The 21,633-nt window shown below is 46.7% G+C and overlaps 1 protein-coding gene across 1 annotated transcript in view; it reads right to left on the reverse strand.

The window, feature by feature from the left end:
* The window catches only part of LOC140398074 (transcription factor CP2-like protein 1), a 57,731-nt gene that overhangs the window by 12,308 nt on the left and 23,790 nt on the right, over window positions 1-21,633 (reverse strand). Inside the window, exons 5-12 of the mRNA XM_072486283.1 lie at window positions 16,188-16,294; window positions 15,094-15,246; window positions 14,225-14,335; window positions 13,232-13,332; window positions 9,859-9,913; window positions 6,206-6,299; window positions 5,323-5,336; window positions 1,243-1,415 (exon numbers count right to left, since the gene is read on the reverse strand). Of these exons, the coding sequence (XP_072342384.1) occupies window positions 1,243-1,415; window positions 5,323-5,336; window positions 6,206-6,299; window positions 9,859-9,913; window positions 13,232-13,332; window positions 14,225-14,335; window positions 15,094-15,246; window positions 16,188-16,294 (808 nt within the window). The remainder of the gene's footprint in view (window positions 1-1,242; window positions 1,416-5,322; window positions 5,337-6,205; window positions 6,300-9,858; window positions 9,914-13,231; window positions 13,333-14,224; window positions 14,336-15,093; window positions 15,247-16,187; window positions 16,295-21,633) is intronic.

Consider the following 21,633-nt stretch of genomic DNA (forward strand, 5'->3'; position numbering starts at 1 on the left):
TCCCGTTACGTCGCTGCTAGCCCATTTCGGGCCGCAGACTATCGGCCCATTTTTATGACGTGACGCAAGTGGGATTTGCGCCGTTCTTTGCGCCGATCGGCGGAGTTTCCGCCGATAACGGAGAATTTCGCCCCCTGTCTGAATTCTCTGGGCGAGATTCTCCGATCCAGCGTCGGGCCGGATAATCGCCAGGGAGGGTGCGATTCATGCGGCGCTGCTCCGACGCCGGTCAGCTGATTCTCCGATCACCAGAGAATCGGTGCCATTGGAGCTGGCGCAGTCGGCGTCGGCCGGGGGCCATTGAAACCGCCCCCCCCCCGGCAATTCTCCCCGCACGATGGGCCGAATGCTCGCCAAGTCTCGCCGGCGCCGTTCTCGTCTGGTCCGACCTGGAGGGACCTCGGCGGTCATGTTGCGGGAGGCGGCCTGGTGGGGGGGGGATCCGACCCCGGGAGGTCCTACAGGTTGGCCTGGCCCGCGATCGGGGCCTACCGATCGGTGGGCGAGCTTATCCTGGTGGGGGCCTATGTTCCACCGCGCCGGGCCCCTGTGGCTCTCCGCCATGTTGCGTCGGGGCCGGCGCGGAGAAGGCAACTAGCTCGCATGCGCGAACATGCGCCGGCCGTAGCGCGTATGCGCGGACCTGCGACACCCGTTCGGACGCCGATATCGGCAGCTGGAGCAGCGTAAGGTTCTCCAGTGCCATCTGGCCCTCCTGTGCAGCGCAGGATCGCTGATCCTCGGGGCCAGATGATGCCGTTGTAAAACACTCCAGCGTCAACACTTAGCCTCAGGATCAGAGAATCCCACCCCCCATATGTTTCAATGAGTTCATAGTATTTTTTATAAAATCTGTCTAATTTTAGCATGGTTCACTGGCCTTTGCCCCTCTGTCTCATTCTTCTTTCCATTTCATTTCTACCAACCGGTTCTTGTTCTGCCCAATCCAACATCCCAGTGTTCTCAATTAATGAGCGTCAACTATTGTCTGATGTTATTACTGGAGACTTTGTCACAGGATTTTGTGCCTCCAATGACTCAGTCCCGTCAGACTTTTCTCCCATCTCCAATATCCTTAGAACTGGTAAACGGAAGTGTTCAAAGAAAATGAAATAAAAGTCCACAATTTTCTCACTGCAGTGTCCAGGCCATTAATCTATCATTTGTGATTCTGGGACTGTCCTGGGATTGTTGGCAGTCTCTCTTTCATCCTGAGTTGCATTTTCCCTTCCTATTTTTCACCTTCTTGTTCTCACTATCTTCTTTTCTCTCATTCTTCCAGTCAGACTATTATTAATACTGCAATGCAGGTGGGTTTCAGCTGGCTGTGCCTTGCTGCATTCGCTGTGAAGTGCTTCACTGGCTCTGTAATATCTGACATGCTCTGCCTTTTTTGAACACTGCCGCTCAAGGGGCTGTACAGGTATTTTGCAGGTGCGAACAACTTTCAAAATTCTAAAATCCTTTTCCTTTAAAATGAGTTTATCGACCGTTTTTTCCAAATGGTTGAAAGCGCATAAACGTAAAGGTCAACCTCGTCACACCTTGTGCGTTGCCCAATCAATCTTTGGTGACATTTCAAATGTGGAGGAGTCTCAGTTGACAAATAAACTGGTCAGTGCCCCTCCCCACTCCAAATTTTTCTTTGGCTTGCCGGACGAAATGCCTCAGGCCACTGGCAGATTCTGCTCGTCTCGTTTAGTTGAACAAGTTTCTTTGCAATGATTGATGTGTTACAGCATTCTTGCATTCTCGTTTCCATTAATCAAGGGTCCTCCAGGATTCTGTACTCTCCACCACCCCCCCCCCCCCCCCCCCCCCCACCCCCCCCCAAAAATTGCCCCTTCATATCCTTCACTCATTGCCCAGGCCTGTGCATCCTTGCTGATAAATCTGTCCGACATTCATAACCCCTCAAACCTCACGTTTCACACAAACTCCAGAAATCTTGTATTGCAGTAACTGGACTTTGACTGCTGTGCTCTTTAGCTTTCAATTGTTCAGGGTTTTCTCATGTCTTCAGGACTAACCAAAGATCCAATCTCCTGCCTTCAATGGTTCCTTCACCCATCATTATCAAACCTGAACTCAAATAGGATTCTCCACCTTCGCTATTTCTTAACAGCTGCCTTTATTTGCAGAAAGTAGGAGCAGGAAGAGGTCATTAATCCTTTCTCGCCTGCTCCACGATTCATTATGATTGTGGCCGATCCTCTTATCTCAATGCCATACACCCACTCTCTCCTCCTAACCTTTGATACCTAGTCTAGAAATCCATCTATTTCCTTAAATATATTCAGTGTTTTGGCCTCCAGCTTTCTGTGGTCAAGAATTCCACAGGTTCCCCACCCTCTGAATGATGAAGCTTCTGCTCATCTCAATCCTAAAGGCCTAGCTTGTATCCTGAGACTGTGACCCATTCTTGAAGACCCTCCTACCAGAGGAAACAACATCACTGCATCCAGTCTGTCCAGCTCTGCCATAATTGTATATGTTTCAAGGAGATCCTCCTCTCAGCCTTCTAAATTCCAGTGAATACAGACCTCGTCAACCCAATCTCCCCTCATACGACAATGCTGCCAACCCGGGAATCGGGAACATTTGCTGCTCTCCCTCTATGGCAAGGATATCCATTCTTAGGTAAGGTCACCAAAACTGCGCACAATACTCCAGGTGTGATCTCACCAAGGCCCTGTACAGCGGCTCTAAGACATCTAAATTAGCAAATCACAGCAGATGCTGGAATCTGAAACAAGAACAGAGAATGTCGGAAAGCTCAGCAGGTCTGGCAGCGTCTGGAAGGAGAGAAAACAGAGTTTTTTTGCTTTTTAATTTAGAGTACCCATTTTTTTTCCAATCAAGGGGCAATTTAGCGGGGCCAATCCACCTACCATGAACATCTTTGGGTTGTGGGGATGAGACCCACGTAGACACGGGGAGAATGTGCAAACTCCACACGGACAGTGACCCGAGCCAGGATCGAACCCAGGCCCTCGGCGCCGTGGTGAGAAATCAGAGTCAACGCTTCGAGTGCATTTGGTTCTTTATCAAATCTGGACGAAGAGCCAAACAGACTCGAAACATTAACTGTGTTTCTCTCCTTACAGATGCTGCCAAGCCTCCTGGGCTTTTCCATCATTTCCATCCTCCTGTTGCAGTAAGACGCCCCTGTTCCTGTACTCAAATCCTCTTGCAATGAAGGCAAACATACCATTTATCTTCCTAACTGCTTTGTTTCCATGATCACACCAAACAGTTATTTTCATTTTAACTCTTTGTACAACCCAAGTCTTTCCAAGACTTCCTTGTCTGCGGAGCCCAGTCTAACAGTAGAGCAGGAAGAGACTGTTGACAAATCAGATAGCCAAATAGCCTGGACATGTACGCGGGCTGCTGGTGCTGGCACAGTCGACAACGTTCTTCGATCTAGAATCATAAAATTTACAGTGCAGAAGGAGGCCATTCGGCCCATTAGGTCTGCACCCGTCCTTGGAAAGAGCACCCTACTTAAGCCCACACCTCCACCCTATTCCCGTAACCCAGTAACCCCCCCTAACCTTTTTGGACACTAAGGGCAATTTAGCATGGCCAATCCACCTAACCTGCACATCTTTGGACTGTGGGAGGAAACCGGAGCACCCGGAATAAACCTACCCAGACACGGGGAGAAGGTGCAGACTCCACACAGACAGTGACCCAAGCTGGAAAATCGAACCTGGGACCCTGGAGCTGTGAAGCACCAGTGCTAAACCCTGTACTGCCGTGCTGCCCACCTAGTTGATCTAGTTGAGCAAACATCTTTTACTGACTGATGTCTTCGTTTTCTTGACTTGCCATTTCCATTGACCCATCTGATAGACAATTTTGTTTGACCTCTGGCCTCCAACCTCTTGCCATCATAACCTTCTTGTCCTCAGCCATTCGATCCAAGCTCTTTGGCGAGAGCCTCCCAAAAGTTCCATGTTTATTTTTTCTTCTTTCTCTTCCTTCCTGTTCTCTTCCCTCCCATTCCCAATTTCCTTCTTTCTTCCTTTGCATTTTCTCTTGCTATTTTTCACCTTCTAGCTCCCAGTATCTCTCTCATTCTTTTTGTCCGACTAATGCTAATACGGTGAGTCAGAATTTTCTGTGATTTGTTTTATCTGCAGTGAGGAGCTCCCTGCACTGATAAGTGTGACAACCTGATGTGCTTTTGCCTTTGCTGTCTCGGGCAATCTGCTGCCGGCTTCACACACAAACCCACGGCCTTCAGTTGGAGAAGAGCTAAGTTGGCCCTCCTGTCAATTAAATGTTAGCTGGAAGCAAGAATAAAATCACCAGTAACTCATTGAGACATTAGCAAGGCTTGAGCCCTGTTGCTTTATTAGCATATGTCCGCTAACTACGCTAATTTTATATGCTGCCGATACAAACATTCAAAATTGGATAGATGCAAAATAAGGGTAGGTTGAGGGATTGGGAGCACAGCTTGTTTCCAAAGCTGCGTTAGCCCCGAATGGATTCACTCAGAGGTAAGAATTGACAAAACTGACTGGTGGAAACATCAGCTGATCCATCTAACCTGTCCCAAGATCTGACGGGCAGCCTATCGCTCTTCCCTCCACCCCTCCCCCAGAACTTGGCCAGCCCCACCCCACCGCCACCCTCGGCAGCTCCTGCAAGACGCACAAAAGCAGAGGGGGGGGAAAAAGCATTTTAGAAAATTTCTTCCTGACTCCTCTCAGGTGATCAAAGCCAGTCCAGAGATCCCACACACACGTGTGTTGTTCTCCATGTGGCTGCAGAATGGAGTGATAAAATGCACTTCTGGTTTTAAAATATTCTTTCTCCATTGAGAAACACAAGTGAAGGTTCATGACCCACAGCACAGAATACTTTCAGGGGTCAACATAGTGAAAGAGATAAATATCAGGTGATTTCATAGAATTTACAGTGCAGAAGGAGGCCATTCGGCCCATCGAGTCTGCACCGGCTCTTGGAAAGAGCACCCTACCCAACCCACACCTCCACCCTATCCCCATAACCCAGTAACCCCACCTAACACTAAGGGCAATTTTGGTCACTAAGGGCAATTTATCATGGCCAATCCGCCTAACCTGCACATCTTTAGGCTGTGGGAGGAAACCGGAGCACCTGGAGAAAACCCACACAGACACGGGAAGAACATGCAGACTCCGCACAGACAGTGACCCAGCGGGGAATCGAACCTGGGACCCTGGAGCTGTGAAGCAATTGTGCTAACCACTATGCTACCGTGCTGCCGCGATGTGGAGCATAGCCTCTTTGCAAACACCGTGGGAAGACATGAGGACTGAGGCTTACAGTTTTAGAATGTTCTGCAGAAAACAAGAGAAACAAGGCTGTCCGTTAAAAACCTAAAGTAAATATAGCATATATGAATAGATATGTCTCTGACACATGTAGGGAGCCCTTTTGGTGCAGGTGGGTAGCAAAGCTACCCCTAGGCCAGACGCTCTGGGTCCCAAGGACCCGATGGCTATGGAAGCTGCAATCATATGCAAAACAGGTTAATGATCAACCTGTAAGTCCTTCCAATATACCTGTTGACTAGTTGTAAAGAGCGGGAGAGTCTCCTGGTCAGCCAGGCAGCAGAGGCAACGCAAACCCACTGGAGCACTTTGCCAAACATAATGGGGGAGCAATCCAAGGGGAGTCATGGATGCCAATGCCCTCTTAATGCATGGCACCTGACGGAAGAGGCGGCGATACATATCGATCAACATGTGTTCGTAGCCACTCACTATTTCCTGCTAAACCCAACCTGTTGTGGAAAAGCCACCACAATTGATATGAGTGGGGTACATTTTCAATAGGTGTCTGACAAGCCAAAATAAATGTCCTGCAAGTTTGAAGCAGAACAAATCACAGGTAATAAGAGAGGATCATGCAAGGGAACACCAAGTCTGCGGCAAAATGTTCATTGTTTGGAAAATAATTTTGAATGCCTGATTGAATTTCTGCATTGGAATGACTCCCGGGGGTGATTACCCAACGTAACAAAGTTATTCAAAGTGTTTTACTTCATTTATTGGATGATGGGCTGCAATAGAATGCTCTCAAAGAATATGACGTCTTTCGAACCTTCCTCATTTTCTTGCCTAACCTCAGTCCTCTCCTCAAGGTGATCCATCTCTCTTTCTGCCAATCTGTCTTCAGTTCAGGTGGCGGAACTCTCGATTCTTACCTGAGAAATTTGCAAACAGTTTACAGAAGGTGGTGAATCGGTGTAGGTGAAGCCACTGTTGTGTTTCCTGAATGGTTAGTGTTGGCGAGAGGTGCTGCGAAAGAGACAGAAATTCCTTGAAATAGCGTTCAGTCAAGATTAGTTAAGATTTTAAGTTGTTGCAAAATTACCATGGTTCATTCCAATTAACGTGAATTTTGATTACACACACTCTCCACTTCGTTAAAGGTGTTGAAATTAATGTTCTCTGGTGATGCTCTTGTGCCATTTCAGGGGTTTACTCCCTGATGATGACCCTTTTTAAAAATAAATTTAGAATACCCAATTAATTTTTTCCAATTAAGGGGCAATTTAGCATGGCCAATCCACCTACCTTCCACATCTTTGGGTTGAGTTGGGATTTATCCTAGGATTCTCTGGGAATCTAGGGAGGAGATTGCTGAGCCTTTGGCTTTGATCTTTAAGTCATCTTTGTCTACAGGGATAGTGCCAGAAGACTGGAGGATAGCAAATGTTGTCCCCTTGTTCAAGAAGGGGAGTAGAGACAACCCAGGTAACTATACACCAGTGAGCCTTACTTCTGTTGTGGGCAAATTCTTGGAAAGGTTTATAAGAGATAGGATGTATAACCATCTGGAAAGGAATAACACGGTTTTGTGAAGGGTAGGTCGTGCCTCACAAACCTTACTGAGTTCTTTGAGAAGGTGACCAAACAGGTGGATGAGGGTAAAGCAGTTGATGTGGTGTATATCGATTTCAGTAAAGCGTTTGATAAGGTTCCCCACGGTAGGCTACTGCAGAAAATACGGAGGCATGGGATTAAGGGTGATTTAGCAGTTTGGATCAGAAATTGGCTAGCTGGAGGAAGACAAAGGGTGGTGGTTGATGGGAAATGTTCAGACTGGAGTCCAGTTACTAGTGGTGTACCACAAGTATCTGTTTTGGGGCCACTGCTGTTTGTCATTTTTATAAATGACCTGGAGGAGGGCGTAGAAGGATGGGTGAGTAAATTTGCAGATGACACTAAAGTCGGTGGAGTTCTGGACAGTGCGGAAGGATGTTACAAGTTACAGAGGGACATAGATAAGCTGCAGCGCTGGACTGAGAGGTGGCAAATGGAGTTTAATGCAGAAAAGTGTGAGGTGATTCATTTTGGAAGGAATAACAGGAAGACTGAGTACTGGGCTAATGGTAAGATTCTTGGCAGTGTGGATCAGCAGAGAGATCTCGGTGTCCATGTACATAGATCCCTGAAAGTTTCCACCCAGGTTGAGAGGGCTGTTAAGAAGGGCCTGTATGTTAGCTTTTATTGGTAGAGGGATTGAGTTTCGGAGCCATGATGTCATGTTGCAGCTGTACAAAACTCAGGTGCGGCTGCATTTGGAGTATTGCGTGCAATTCTGATCGCCACATTATCTGAAGGATGTGGAAGCATTGGAAAGGGTGCAGGGGAGATTTACCAGAATGTTGCCTGGTATGGAGGGAAGATCTTATGAGGAAAGGCTGAGGGACTTGAGGCTGTTTTCGTTGGAGAGAAGAAGGTTAAGAGGTGACTTAATTGAGGCATACAAGATGATCAGAGGATTGGATAGGGTGGACAGTGAGAGCCTTTTTCCTCGGATGGTGATGTCTAGCACGAGGGGACATAGCTTTAAATTGAGGGGAGATAGATATAGGACAGATGTCAGAGGTAGGTTCTTTACTCAGAGAGTAGTAAGGGTGTGGAATGCCCTGCCTGCAACAGTAGTGGACTCGCCAACACTAAGGACATTTAAATGGTCACTGGATAGACATATGGACGATAAGGGAATAGTGTAGATGGGCTTTAGAGTGGTTTCACAGGTCGGCGCAACATCGAGGGCCGAAGGGCCTGTACTGCGCTGTAATGTTCTATGTTCTATGTTCTAAAACCACGCAAACACGGGGAGAATATGCAAACTCCACAGGGACAGTGACCCAGAGCCGGAATCGAACCTGGGACTTCGGCGCCATGAGGCAGCAGTGCTAACCCACTGCGCCACTGTGCTGCCCTTCTGATGACCCCTTGAACATCACACAGTTCAGCCCCGAGTTGTCCAAAACTTCTTTGTCCAACCACGATTCAGTGCCTGGACATTCTTCTGTACAATTGGAGATTAGTGAAATGGTCGTGAACTCAAATCCCAAGGCAGGCTGTGCAACTGAATTCAGTACATTTTGGTAATCTGTGGATTGGTACCAGGTAAATGACTGTGGAATATACCAGATTGTCCTTTAAAGCTCAGATACTTCACTATTATCCTTCAGGTAAAGGAGCTCAATTGCCCGCCTAGCCCAGACTACATTGGTGACCATTCCTTCAGCGGCCTGGGTCCTAAGCTCAGGAATTCTCTTGCTAAACCTCTCCCCCTCTATGCTTCTCTTGCTTCTTGATGCTTATTAAAGCCGACCTTTTTGACCAAACCTTTGGCCGGATGCCCTAATATCTCCAAATGCGGTTAATTTTATTTTCTCACGCTCCTGTGAAGCATCTTAGCAAAGGTGTGAAAGTTGGTATATAAACGCAAGTTGACTCTTAATATCCTCTGAGGTGGGCTAGCAAACCATTTATAAAGGTTGGGGAGACAGTGCGTAGTGGTAATGTCACTGGGCGAGTAATCCAGAGACCCAGGTGAATGTTCTGGGGACATGGCTTCAAATCCCACTGTGGAATTTAAATCCAATTAATAACCTGGAATTGGAAAGCTTATCTCATTAATGGTGACCATGAAATAAACCCACCTGGTTCACTAATGCCCGTTAGGGAAGGAAATCTACCATCCTTATCTGGTCTGGCCTACACGTGACTCCAGACCCACAACAGTGTGGTTGACTCTTAACTGTGCTCTAAAAGGGCCGAGCAAACCACTCAGTTCAAGGGCAATTAGGGATGGGCAACAAATGCCGGCCTTGACAGCGACACCCGTGTCCCATAAAATAACAAATTTAAAAGAAAATGAAGAGCTGCTGCCCTCTCTTCAAAAAGAAAGCTCACCAACATCCCCATAGCATCCCAGGCGTGGACAATAACTGCAAATGTGTCAGCATCATCAAAATGTCAAGAACTGGACCGGAATTCTCCAGCTGTTGGGATTCTCTTTCCCCGCTGGCCGCGCACCCCCGCCCGTGGGTTTCCCGGCGGCATGGGGTGGCTTCAATGGGAAATCCCTTTGACAAGCGGCGGGAAGAGAGAATCCCGTCGCCAGCGAGCGACGCGCGGCCGAGAAACACACGGCTGGCGGACCGGACAATCCAGCCCGTGATTTCCAAAAATTATGATTCACCCCCCTCAGGAGTTTCTCTTTATGTCAGACCTGGTCGAGTCCTCGAGATTTTCGGGAATTATAATAATAATCTTTTATTGTCAGAAGTATGAAGTTACTGTGAAAAGCCCCTAGTCGCTGCATTCCAGCGCCTGTTCCGGTAGGCTGATACGGGAATTGAACCCGCGCTGCTGGCCTTTTTCTGCATTACAAACCAGCTGTCCAGCCCACTGAGCTAAACCAACCCATTAGGTGCATGGCCCCGACATCAGCGCTTTACTTGATTGCGAATTCTGTCATACAATAACTTGCATCAAATATTACAGCCCAAGGTGTCTGAAAGAAAGCCCGTACAGGAAGGGGAATACAGACCTCCACGGTGCTCTGTACTGACCCGTCCACCTGATGATTCGGAGTTGAACAGCTGCTGCAGTAAGAAAAATATCTATCAGACATCACTTATACTTAATTAGCTCTGGACTTGCTCCATGTGTAAAATCAAACACACACAAAACCACTGCCAATAGTCATCACTCTCCTTCCAAACCCTTGACCTCAATCATGGAGATGAGCAAATACAGCTGGTGCAGTTTGTGAGAAGCGCCCTCCTCGCAGCCATGCTGAGCACCTTTACCATGCTCTCCATGTGGAGCTGGAAAATAATTTGGGAATCAACAGCCCATTGGGCAGGGTCTTCTGCACCCCCCGCGGTGTAGTCATGGCAGCGGAGGAGGTCTGTCCTTGGCCAGTGGGTGGGATCTTCTGGTTACGCTGCTGTCAACAGGGTTTCCCATTGTTTGCGCCCACCGCCGCCAGGGAATCCGCAGGGGGCTCCCCGTTAGCGGAACGGGGAGATGCCACCAACGGGAACAGCCAGAAAATTCCACCTTTGGATTTCTTTCCCATAATTAACAGCTTCTCCCGGTCGTGGAATTGAAGCCCCATCACCCACATGAGAGGCGTGGTTATTAACCACTCTACTAGCCAGTAGCTGGTCAGCTTGCAAATGGGAACTCCACCAGCTCCAAGTCACTCACCATCCTGACTGGAAATGTTATTGCTGTTCCTTTACTAGCACCGGGCCAAATTCCTGGGATTCCCTCCCTAACAGCACTGTGGGTGTACCTACACCCCACAGACTGCCGTGGTTCAAGTAGGCGACTCACCACCACCTTCCCAAGGGCAATTTCTACTGGCAATAAATGTTAGCCTACCCAGCAAAGCTCACGTTCTGTCAACGAATAACAAAATTCCGGTCCCTCCTGTGTATAATCCATCCTCTTACATTATCACAAAAGATAAGAAAGCTGGCAGAATATCTTTATGCACACCCATCTTTACCCTGTCCATCAGACGAGGGATAATCAAATACTGCAGCGTATAAACCGCAAGGTACCCACAACCTCTGGAAATCCAGTCCACAAAGACTATGCAATTTGGCCCTATTTACACTCGCATTCCTCACCTCTTAGTTTGCCCTGGTGAATTTTGTGTCTTTGAAAAGCACGCTGCCCTCTTGACGGGTAAACGCCAAGCTAAAACCCAAAGCTTAGCCACTTGGGATACATGCACGTTCATGGGAGCACAAATATCAACTTCATATCTGGTCTTTGTGTGGCCAATCCATCTCGGCTGCACATCTTTGGGCCGTGGGGGTGAAACCCCACAGAGCCTCAAATCTCAATTGACCTGTTCAACCTACAAAGTGAAAATCGCTTCAAAACCCCAGAGCGTGCTTCATGTCAAACTCTTGTTCAGTCCTCATCATTCAGCAGCTCTTCCTCCACCTCGAGCAGCAGGAGTTTAACTTGATTTAGTATTGGGGGCAGGAGAAAACTTCCAGCCTCTTTGTTGAGTGGATTCACTGATTATTTGTGGGGGGGGGCCTATGGTGCAGGACGCTGCTCTTTCAAAGAACAAAGAAAGGTACAGGACAGGAACAGGCCCTTCGGCCCTCAAACCAGTGCTTCCATAGAACCAGAAAACTACAGCACAGAAAAGCCATTCAGCCCATCATGCTTGTGCCAGCTCTTTGGTAAAACTAGCCAATGAATCTGACTTCCCTGCCCTTTCTCCATATCCCTGTCTTTATTTTCCCTTCAATATTTATCCAATTCATTTTTGCAAGTTACTGTTGCACCTGCTTTTGCCATCCATTCAGGCAGTGCATTCCAGCTCTGAATGATTGTCACAAATGTGTCCTCTGATTACCAACCCTTCTGTCATCAAAAAAACAGCTTTGTGTTATTTGTGCTCAACAAAACCCTTCATGATTTCTGTATAACGGTATAGTGGTAATGACACTGAGCTACTCTACAAAGGCCAATCTAATGCTCTGGGGACATGGGTTCAAATCCCACTGAGGGAATTTTTAAAAATCAAGTAACAAGTCTGGAATATAAAGCTAATGGGATTACTAAAGGTGTCCGTGACAACCATCATTAATTGTTGTAAAAGCCCACCTGGTTCGCTGCCCTTTGGGGAAGGAAATCTGCCATCCTTACCCGGTCTGGCCTACACCTGACTCCAGATCCACAGCGATGTGGTTGACTATAAACTGCCCCCTGAAATGGTCCAGCAAACCATACATTTCAAGGGCAATTAGAGATGGACAACAAATGCTGGCACTGCCAGTGATGTCCAGGTACCATTAACGAATAACGGAAAAACAAAACCTCTGTTAAATCTAAACAATGTGATTTTGCCCTCCCCCCAAGACATGTTTACAGGTATACTGCAATTATCTCTCCAGTACCTCGATGTAAATATACTCTGCCAGTTTTTACTTCCCCACACCTTGGTTTTTTACTTTTTATTTACGTGATTTTGCTAATTATATAGCGTTGTTGTTGTTATCTTATTTGTATTATCTTCCCTTTTGTTCTCTCTTCTTTGTGTACGCTTGTAAATATACTATGTTTGAAAAACCCAATAAAAACATTTCTTTTAAAATAAACTTAGAATACCCAATTCATTTTTTCCAATTAAGGGGCAATTTAGCGTGGCCAATCCACCTACCCTGCACATCTTTGGGTTGTGGGGGCGAAACCCACGCAGACACGGGGAGAATGTGCAAACTCCACACGGACAGTGGCCCAGATCCGGGATCGAACCTGGGATCTAAGTGCCTTGAGGCTGCAGTGCTAACCACTGTGTCACTGTGCTGCCCTAACTTTATTCTAAATTTAAGGGTTTTTGAAAATAAATTTAGAGTACCCAATTATTTTTTTTCAATTAAGGGGCAATTTATCGAGGCCAATTCATCTAAGCTGCACATTTTTGGGTTGTGGGGGCGAAACCCACGCAAACATGGGGAGAATGTGCAAACACCACACGGACAGTAACCCAGAGCCGGGATCGAACCTGGGACCTCGGCGCTGTGAGACAGCAGGGCTAACCTGCTGCGCCACCGTGCTGCCCAATAAAAACGTTTATTAAAAAAACAATGGGATTTTGTGGGCTGAATGGCCTTGGACTGGATTCTCCGCCCGACCGCGCATACATTTCAGGTTCACCTCGCCGGCGGGATTCTTTGTTACGTCGGCCGGTCAATGGCGTTTCCCAGTGTGGGGCACGTCCACACCGTCGGGAAACTCCCGGGCTGCCGGCAAAACAGAGCATCCCACCGGCGGAGAATCCCGCCCCCTTGCATTCATGTTTATCTCGTGTTTTGTCTTTGACAGAGCTAAGTCTTAGCATGTTGGGGTTTGCACAAGCAACAGGTTCACAATCAGAATCAACTTACCCCTCAGGAAGGTTGAATGGAATTGGAGAGGCAGGGCTATAGCCTGGGCTTCCAGCTGGGCTAATGCTTGAACAGGATGGGGTGTCAGGCCAGGGAGAACACTAATTGAAGCAAAGGTAGATTAGTCATTGTTATGGGCGAGGCATTTCAGAACCCCAAAATGTATCATGGAGTTCAACCAACCTCTCCCTTTAATGGATTTGTTGCTTTTCCTAGCACACGGCTTGTTCCCTAGGTGTGGGATTACAATTAGGGACACGTGGGTTTTTAAACACAAAACACTGTTTATTCCATGAACTCAACTTAACATCTTAAATAAACTTTGGATCTCTTAACACCCCTTACTTCAAAGATAACTCAGAAAATATTGCAACAGTAAATACTTCCTTAAAATGTTCCTTCAAACTTCCAAGAGACTTAACACCTTTAAACAGTATCACATCAGGTTAAATTAAATGAAATGAAAATTGCTTATTGTCACAAGTAGGCTTCAAATGAAGTTACTGTGAAAAGCCCCTAGTCGCCACATTCTGGCGCCTGTTCGGGGAGGCTGGTACGGAAATATAGGATAAAGGATATATATATATTTTGTAGAATGGCAGAGATATATTAGCTTGGTTGATTTCAGCTCTAGTACCTTGCTTTTCTTCGTGCAATTCTCTGGAAACCCACAGACACACCCAAACTGCTTTCTCAAACTGGCTTTCTACTTTTAAACTGCTCTCAGGAAAACCAGCCAGGCACTTTTTAGCTGCTCTCAGCAAAACCAGCCAGGTTCTTTTCAAAACTGAAACTAAAAACCTGCAAAACACAGACTGCAAAATGGCTGAACTGAGCTGAGCTCCAGCCACTCTATGACATCACTGTTTTCTTAAAGGTACATTGCTTAAACATCCAGTTCTTAAAGGCACTCTCGCATGACAGTCATGTATCAAGAATATAGCAAGAATAGATCGCCACAACCCCTGCGGTTGATAAGGGCTAATGTTTCACCTCAGTCAGGACTGTGGTTTCGTACGCCGGCTGGTACTTGGACCTTTCCTGTGGTGAGCGCTTCTCTATTTTCTCTTTATCGGTCTTCAGCTTCCTGTCGGCACCTTTGGGCTGGGATTCAACAGACAATCTGGTTATTATTACAGTGCTGGTTATGGGAGCTTACAATGCGCAAATGGACTATCATTTATCCTACATTACAACAGTGATTATTCGTCAAACAAATTAACTTCTTGACTCTAAGGCACCTTTGGGATGCCCTTCAATCAAGAATGATGTTGTAATAATCTTTATTAGTGTCACTTGCATTAGGCTTACATTAACAGTCCAATGAAGTTACTGTGAAAATCCCCTAGTCGCCACACTCCAGCGCCTATTCAGGTACACAGAGGGAGAATTCAGAATGTCCCATTCACCTCAGAAGCACGTCTTTCGGGACTTGTGGGAGGAAACCGGAGCACCAGAGGAAACCCAAGCAGACCTGGGGAGAGCATGCAGACTCCGCACAGACAGTGACCCAAGGCGGGAATCGAACCCGGATCCCTGGCGCTATGAAGCAACAGTGCTAACCACTGTACTACCATTCCACCCTATACGTGCAAGAAGAAAATGGCAGAAACACAAAAGGTTTCAATGGAATTTAATGGATCTGATGAATTGAAAAGGAACTGATAAGAAACATGAATCTTCTAACAATGTTTCATTAAATTCTTCATCTAATTACTTGGCTGTGTTATTAATTCTGTACAATAAAATCATGTCTCACGTCATGAAGCAGAGAGGGCTATTTGCAGCCGTGGCTGGTTTTTGACAATGATGAATGGATTCCAACCACATTCTGTTCTAAATGTGGTGGGAAAGTTCGGTACCTTAAAAACTTTAACCTGACAGCTCGCAGAGTGCAGATGTTCTGTGAAGTCTCCATTCTCATTCATCTTGAAGGTGTCGATCTGAATTCTGAAGGGGACCCCCTTCTCGCCGCCATTTTTCCTGGGCGTGAATTCCGTACTGATACAGTGAACCTGAAGATGAGGAGCAGGGTTAATGAAATATGTGCAATCAGAGCGGGTATTCCTTAGTCTGCGGGGGGGGGGTAAGCCTGTTATTTCTTGTGGCGGATGAGTATTTATGCATCTCTACGCTATTTAATTGGAACTCCACCTGCAATCTCAATGTAAGAGATGGCTCGTAGAGGAAATTAATATGTTAAATTTGTAAATTTTGAGAACTGGCAGAGTTTGGCTATTGGTACAGAATGGAATGAATCTCAGACTGTCCTCTCTTGGTCCAGAACCTGGGGCGCACTCATGACTAAAAGTGAGGAATACTCCCCATTCAGCATAGTAGTTATTAAAAATGCACTGGTTGCATTAACAAAATGCTTTTTTTTAACCTGTAAGATACACCGATATAAAAACATATCATTGCATCACTTAATTGTGACTAAGTGGCAGTCATCTTATGTTTCCTTCCACTGTGCAAGGTGTGAATGAAGAGGAACTGAGGAGATAAAGACTTTGGCTACTTGTGACGTTCTGGAGAGGCAACTCAACGCTACACCAAGTTGAGTTCCAAAGCGTTGTGCCGTGAAATAAATAGACCATCATTTTCTGTTGTGCCAAAGCAGCAGAGATGCCAACATGATGCCAGAGAGGAAGAGAAAAGCTAAAGCGGGCTGCCTCTGCGCAACATCTAATCGCCAAACTGGTTCTGGAAACATACACCCTAGGGACAGGTCATCACCCAATGAGACACGGGACAAAAGAATGTGGAGAGAGACTGGGGATAGACTGACCATAAATTAGAGGAATAACTGTGGGGGAGAGGGGGGGGGGGGGGGAGACAAAAAAAAGTGAAAGAGAATACTCGAATAGATGAAAAAGGAAAGAGACTGTGAGGAGTTAAAAGAAGAAAAAAAAAGGAATGGAAAAGAGAAAGAAACAAGAGACAGGAAGACACAAACCTGAATGGAGACAGAGGTTTGTTTCTTTGGGTCCCAGAGGAATTCTGCAGCGTTCAGCAACGTGGGGCTTATTCGTGGGTCGACAATTCCAACTGAGAGAGGAATATCTGAAGTGACAAAATCATTTGAGAAAGAAAGAGAATGTCACAGTGTGAAAGAAAACCACAGCAAATGATGGATTCGTTCAATGAAGCCCGAATGTTTCAGACCAAAGAATAGTTGGCAGCAAGCTCCAGGCTTTTGGTGTTTTTGACTTGACGGATGTGGAATAGAATGGCCTGATAGACCCCCCCAACCACTCCCCCCCCCCCCCCCCCAACCCCCCATCTGATGGCACAAAGGAAATTGACATCTCACCATTTGAGGTATTGTAGTTGCAAACCTGTTGCCGATAAGCTTTGTGGCAGAACTGGTTAACATACCAATACTGTACATCATTCTACCCAATCACTAATGCTTCTTATAATACCTTGCTGACTATTGATGGAGGCAGGCTGTGTCCTTTAATGAGTTAAAAACCTGTTATTTCTCTGCTGCACTGAGAATGTCTATCCCGGCTCAAACAATTCACCCCAATTGCAGCAAATTACTTTTTTGTAGAGCACTCAGGCAGCCCAACTACAACTCATGCTCTGCTGGTCTGGAAGGCAGAAAACATGTAGAATGCTAGACTGCCTTATATCAGACTGCTGCCTAGATTTACTCACATACAGCACAAACATGTGGGTGTGATTCCAAAATGAACAATTAGTCATTTGCAATTGTTTTTTTTTAACAGGAATGATTTGTTTCAGAGAATCCGTTTTGGCCAGCTCCTGCCGAATGGCCTCCTTCTGCAGTGTAAATTCTATGATTCTATGATTCTGGCAAGGTCTTGCAATGGCACAAGACAAACAGGATTTGAGGAAACACTTTTTCACCCACTGGGCAGTGGGGATCTGGAACTCGTTGCCTGAATGGATGGTAGAGGCAGGAACCCTCACAGCATTTAAGAAGCATTTAGATGAGCACTTGAAACACCATGGGGCGGGATTCTCCGCCGGCGGGATTCTCCGTTTTGCCGGCGCCCGGGGGTTTTCCCCACGGTGTGGGGCTGCCCCCACAATGGGAAATCCCATTGACCGGCTGGCGTAACGGAGAATCCCGCCGGCCGGCCGGGGCAGAAATGTGGTGTAGCGGGGCGAAGAATCCAGTCCCGTAGTATTCAAGGCTATGGACCAAGTTCTGGAAAATGGGATTCGAATAAACAGGTACTTGATGGCTAGCATGGACACAATGGGCTGAAGGGCCTCTTTTTGTGCTGTAAAATTCTATGGCTCTCTGACTCCAAGACTGTATAACACTCACAGTGGTAGATATATAGGCAGTCTTATGGAACTATTGTGTTCCATTGTTCATATAATTGTATTAGAAATCTGTTGAGTATTAGATTATTTTCAAGTGTTAAGGATATTTCTCCTTCTCATCAAAGAAATTCAAACAATTTAATTGCCGAAGTCAAGCGAAGCCTTCAGTGGGATATTGGTTTGTAAGAAATCTATGTTGCATTATATAGAAATATATCTATTATGGGTGGTTAGGATTTCAATTAGGGTGACTGATATAGATTCAGTAATATAGGTAATTAGTTAAATACTTGAAAGAGGAAATATTGTAGAGAAAGAGCTGTACTATTCTCTGTATCTATGTTAAGACCATAAGGCATTGGAGTAGAAGTAGGCCATTCGGCCCATCGAGCCTGCTCTGCCATTCAATGAGATCATGACTGATCTGATCTGATAATCCTCAGCTCCACTCTCCTGCCTTAACCCAAAACTCTCGATTCCTTCACTGATAAAAATCTGTCTATCTCAGCCTTGAACATAGCAAATGACCCAACCTCTACAGCTCTCTGCGGTAAAGAATTCCTCAGCTTCACTATCCTCTGGGAGAAGGCATTTTTCCTCATCTCTGTCTTAAATGGGCCCTGATGTAGAAATGCCGGCGTTGGACTGGGGTGGGCACAGTAAGAAGCCTTACAACAAATGGCCAACCCTTTTATTCTGAGATGATGCCCTCTTGTCTCTCTCACACAGGGAAACAGCATCTCAACATCTATCCTGTCAAGCCGCCTGAGAATCCTATATGTCTCAATAATGTCACCTCCATTATTCCAAACGCCAATGAGTACGGGCCCAAATTATTCGACCTCCGCTCATAAGAAATACCCTCTACAGCAAGGATCAACCTAGTGATCCTTCTCTGGACTGCCTCCAATGCCAGTATATCTTGTGTGCAGGTTAGGTGGATTGGCCATGCTAAATTGCCCTTAGTGTCCAAAAGGATTGGGTGGGGTTACGGGGATAGGGTGGGGGTGAAGGGGGTGGGCTTGGGTAGGGTGCTCTTTCCAAGGGCCGGTGCAGACCTGATGGGCTGAATGGTCTCCTTCTGCACTGTAAATTCTATGATGATTCTGTGATCTTTCCTTAAATAAGGTGGCCAAAACTGTTCCCGGTATCCCAGGTGTGGTCTAACTAGTTTGTATAATTTTAGCAATATTTCCCTATTTTTATACTCCGTTCTCTTTGAAATAAAGGCCAACATTCCCTTTACCTTCCTGATTATCTGCTGGACTTGCATGTTAGACATTTGTGATTTAATCCCTCTGTGTTGCAGCTTTCTGCAGTCTTTCTCCATTTGGATAATATTCAGCTACTTTATTCTTCCTACCAAAGTGCATGTTCTTTCCCAGCACTTTTGTTGTCTGCAGTACTCTGCACAATACATGGCAATTGGCAATTACACAGTTGTTTGATGGATTTTGTATATGTTAGCACCTAACCCTAACCCTAACCCTAACCCTAACCCTAACCCTAACCCAATGCTGCCCCAATCGGTGAGGTATTTGTTAACTCAAGTACAAAGGTTTCCCCAACTCAGTTCCCATCAAAGGAGCACCTTTCGCATTAAATCTTATCGATTTTAAGTATACACGTCTACCAAAAGTAAAATTATATTTTGAATCATAATACTTCCTGCCGTAACTCAAAGGGAAGGAAACTTGCTAATAAGAATCCTAAATTACTCATGTAATTTCTTCTAGAATTCATCAGCCAAACATATAACCTGCTCCTTATCATGCCGCTGTTTGCGGGATCTTGCTGGACACAGACTGCATTTGCTACATGACAATAGGGGCGACACATCAAAAATAGTTAATTGGCTGTAATGTGCTTTGGTACATCATGTGGCTGTGGAAGGTGCTACATAAATGCAGGTCTTTCTTGTTAAGGAACAAGGACAACGACAGACACTCTTTTATGTTGGGGTCCTGTGCAAATTCAGATGGTGTATAATAAATGTGGGTCTTTCGGTATTTGATCCTCTCTCTGAAAACAGAAATAGCAAAATCTGCTTTCTCTTTTCCAATTCTCGTTAGTTCTTTCTTGTGCAGTCTTATCACCGTCACCGTCTCATGTAAACAGCCAATGCTCTGATCTTATCAGGTATCGGGGGGGGGGGGGGGGGGGGGAACAAGTCTCATTGTGTGCAGTAGCAACAAGACATAAGGTGACCAGAGCCCTATCTGCACCCTATATACCTGAATCATTAATCAACGCTTGACAACTTACAAGGGTAAACCTTACCAATTTGCACGCCACAGCTTTGTACAGGTTAGGTTTCCCTCTGGGCAACTATAATGAAGCTCTTTATAATGGCTCTTCATTCCAAATCGCAATATGTACTCCTGACAAGCAATGCTCCTCACTGAGGGCAAATTCACAAAGTTATCCCAATATTCTCACTAACAGAGTCTAATAATGTACTAATTATCACTCTAATTCATTGAACGTGTTCCTGTTTTCCTTCTACAGCCCGGGTTTATTGTTGTGGAAGGGAACCATGCTAGTTGATATTTCACAGGGTCACAGAATTTTTACAGCGCACAAGGCCCATCGTGTCTGCAGCAGCTCCCCAAATGATTTCATGCCATTCCCCTGGCCTTTCCCCCATCCACCTCCACTTTGTTTCTCTTCAAATAATCATCTAATGCCTTCTTGAATGCCTCAATTGAAACTGCCTCCACCACACTTTCAGACAGTGCATTCCAGGTGAACGATAGGGGGCACCTGGCTTTGAACCAGGCACTTCTCGATCTGCAGTCACATGCTGTGTCACTGAGCTATACCCACAAACTATCCCCAAACTCTGGGATTGATTTCACAATTAGAATTCAGAGTCTGGGTTCGGGCGCCAGCAGTGCTGAGAAAGACCCCACTATTCAATGGTACTTTCCCGTTTCTTTTGGCCTCGGCGAGGAACGCACTTTATTAATTTCCTGCACTGACAAGCCCAACGCGACAGTGCAGGCAGACTACTTGCGGATTGAGGCGCCATTTTAAAATGCAGCCACGATCTTTCGACCGCCCCCTGAGCTACCCCACTGCGGCCTCCAGAACCCGCTACACCCAACTTACCTCTTCCGGGGTCTTCGAGCCCTACCTCACCACACCTCTTATGGGTAAGGCATCCCTAGGAATGATCCATGGCGTGGGCAACCTGGCACCTGGGCACTGCCGGTCTGGAACCATGGCAGTGCCCCTGCTAGCCTGGCAGTGATACCCAGGCACTTTCAGGCTAGTTGGGTGGCAGCGAGAGTGCAAGGATACCACTGTGCCCTGCCCCTGATCACCAGGGGGTCTATAATTGCCTGGGAGACCCACCAGGTGCTGTTTTGCCTGGTCCACATTAGTGGAACCCAGCGGAACCCAGTGCTAAACGGCACCCAGGCGAGGTTTCCTAAGTGCGGCTGTTACGTCCCGGGCGCTGGGAAAACCTGCCGAATGTATAGTTAAATGACAAAGTCTGACTCCTGCCTTAGGGTCACATTCCACTGTCCGCCCAGGCGATCCCTGCATGTGTGCCGGCCATTCCATCTCACGGGCCTATATTTCTTTTGGGGGTGGTTCTGGAGATGGTGGGCAGTTAGGGCTCACTCACTGGATGGCTTCATACTTCTGGCCCCGTGCCCTGCCACCTCTCGCTGAGGGTGACCCCAAGTGTCATGGCCCCGCCTCAATCTCCAGCTCCCTCCCCCCCACCAAGAAAGCAAGCCATCTCCCCAAACCACCACCCGGCACACTCTCTGCACCCAGCCCAGCCCATCCCATCTCGAACACACTTTGGACAGAGGGTAGAGGCAGGTCGGAATGTTGGTGAGAAAATGTTTAATGGTGACCCCTATGTGCTACACCTGTGCCACAGTGTCTAACGTTCTAATATTACGTGCTCTACCGTATCTTCTCGGTGTTAGGCCAGACAGCACATCAGACGTGGAGGCGGCCTGCTGCGTCTCACGCCCTCTGACCTGAAATGCCTTTGGTGGCTGTCGTCTCGAGGGCCTGAATCTGTATGGCCCGGCCGACCTTCAGATATCACAGGTGACAAGGTGCCACCCTGTTCTGCC

This window comes from Scyliorhinus torazame, chromosome 21 (genome assembly GCF_047496885.1).
Source record: "Scyliorhinus torazame isolate Kashiwa2021f chromosome 21, sScyTor2.1, whole genome shotgun sequence".
Classification (NCBI taxonomy): Eukaryota; Metazoa; Chordata; class Chondrichthyes; order Carcharhiniformes; family Scyliorhinidae; genus Scyliorhinus; species Scyliorhinus torazame.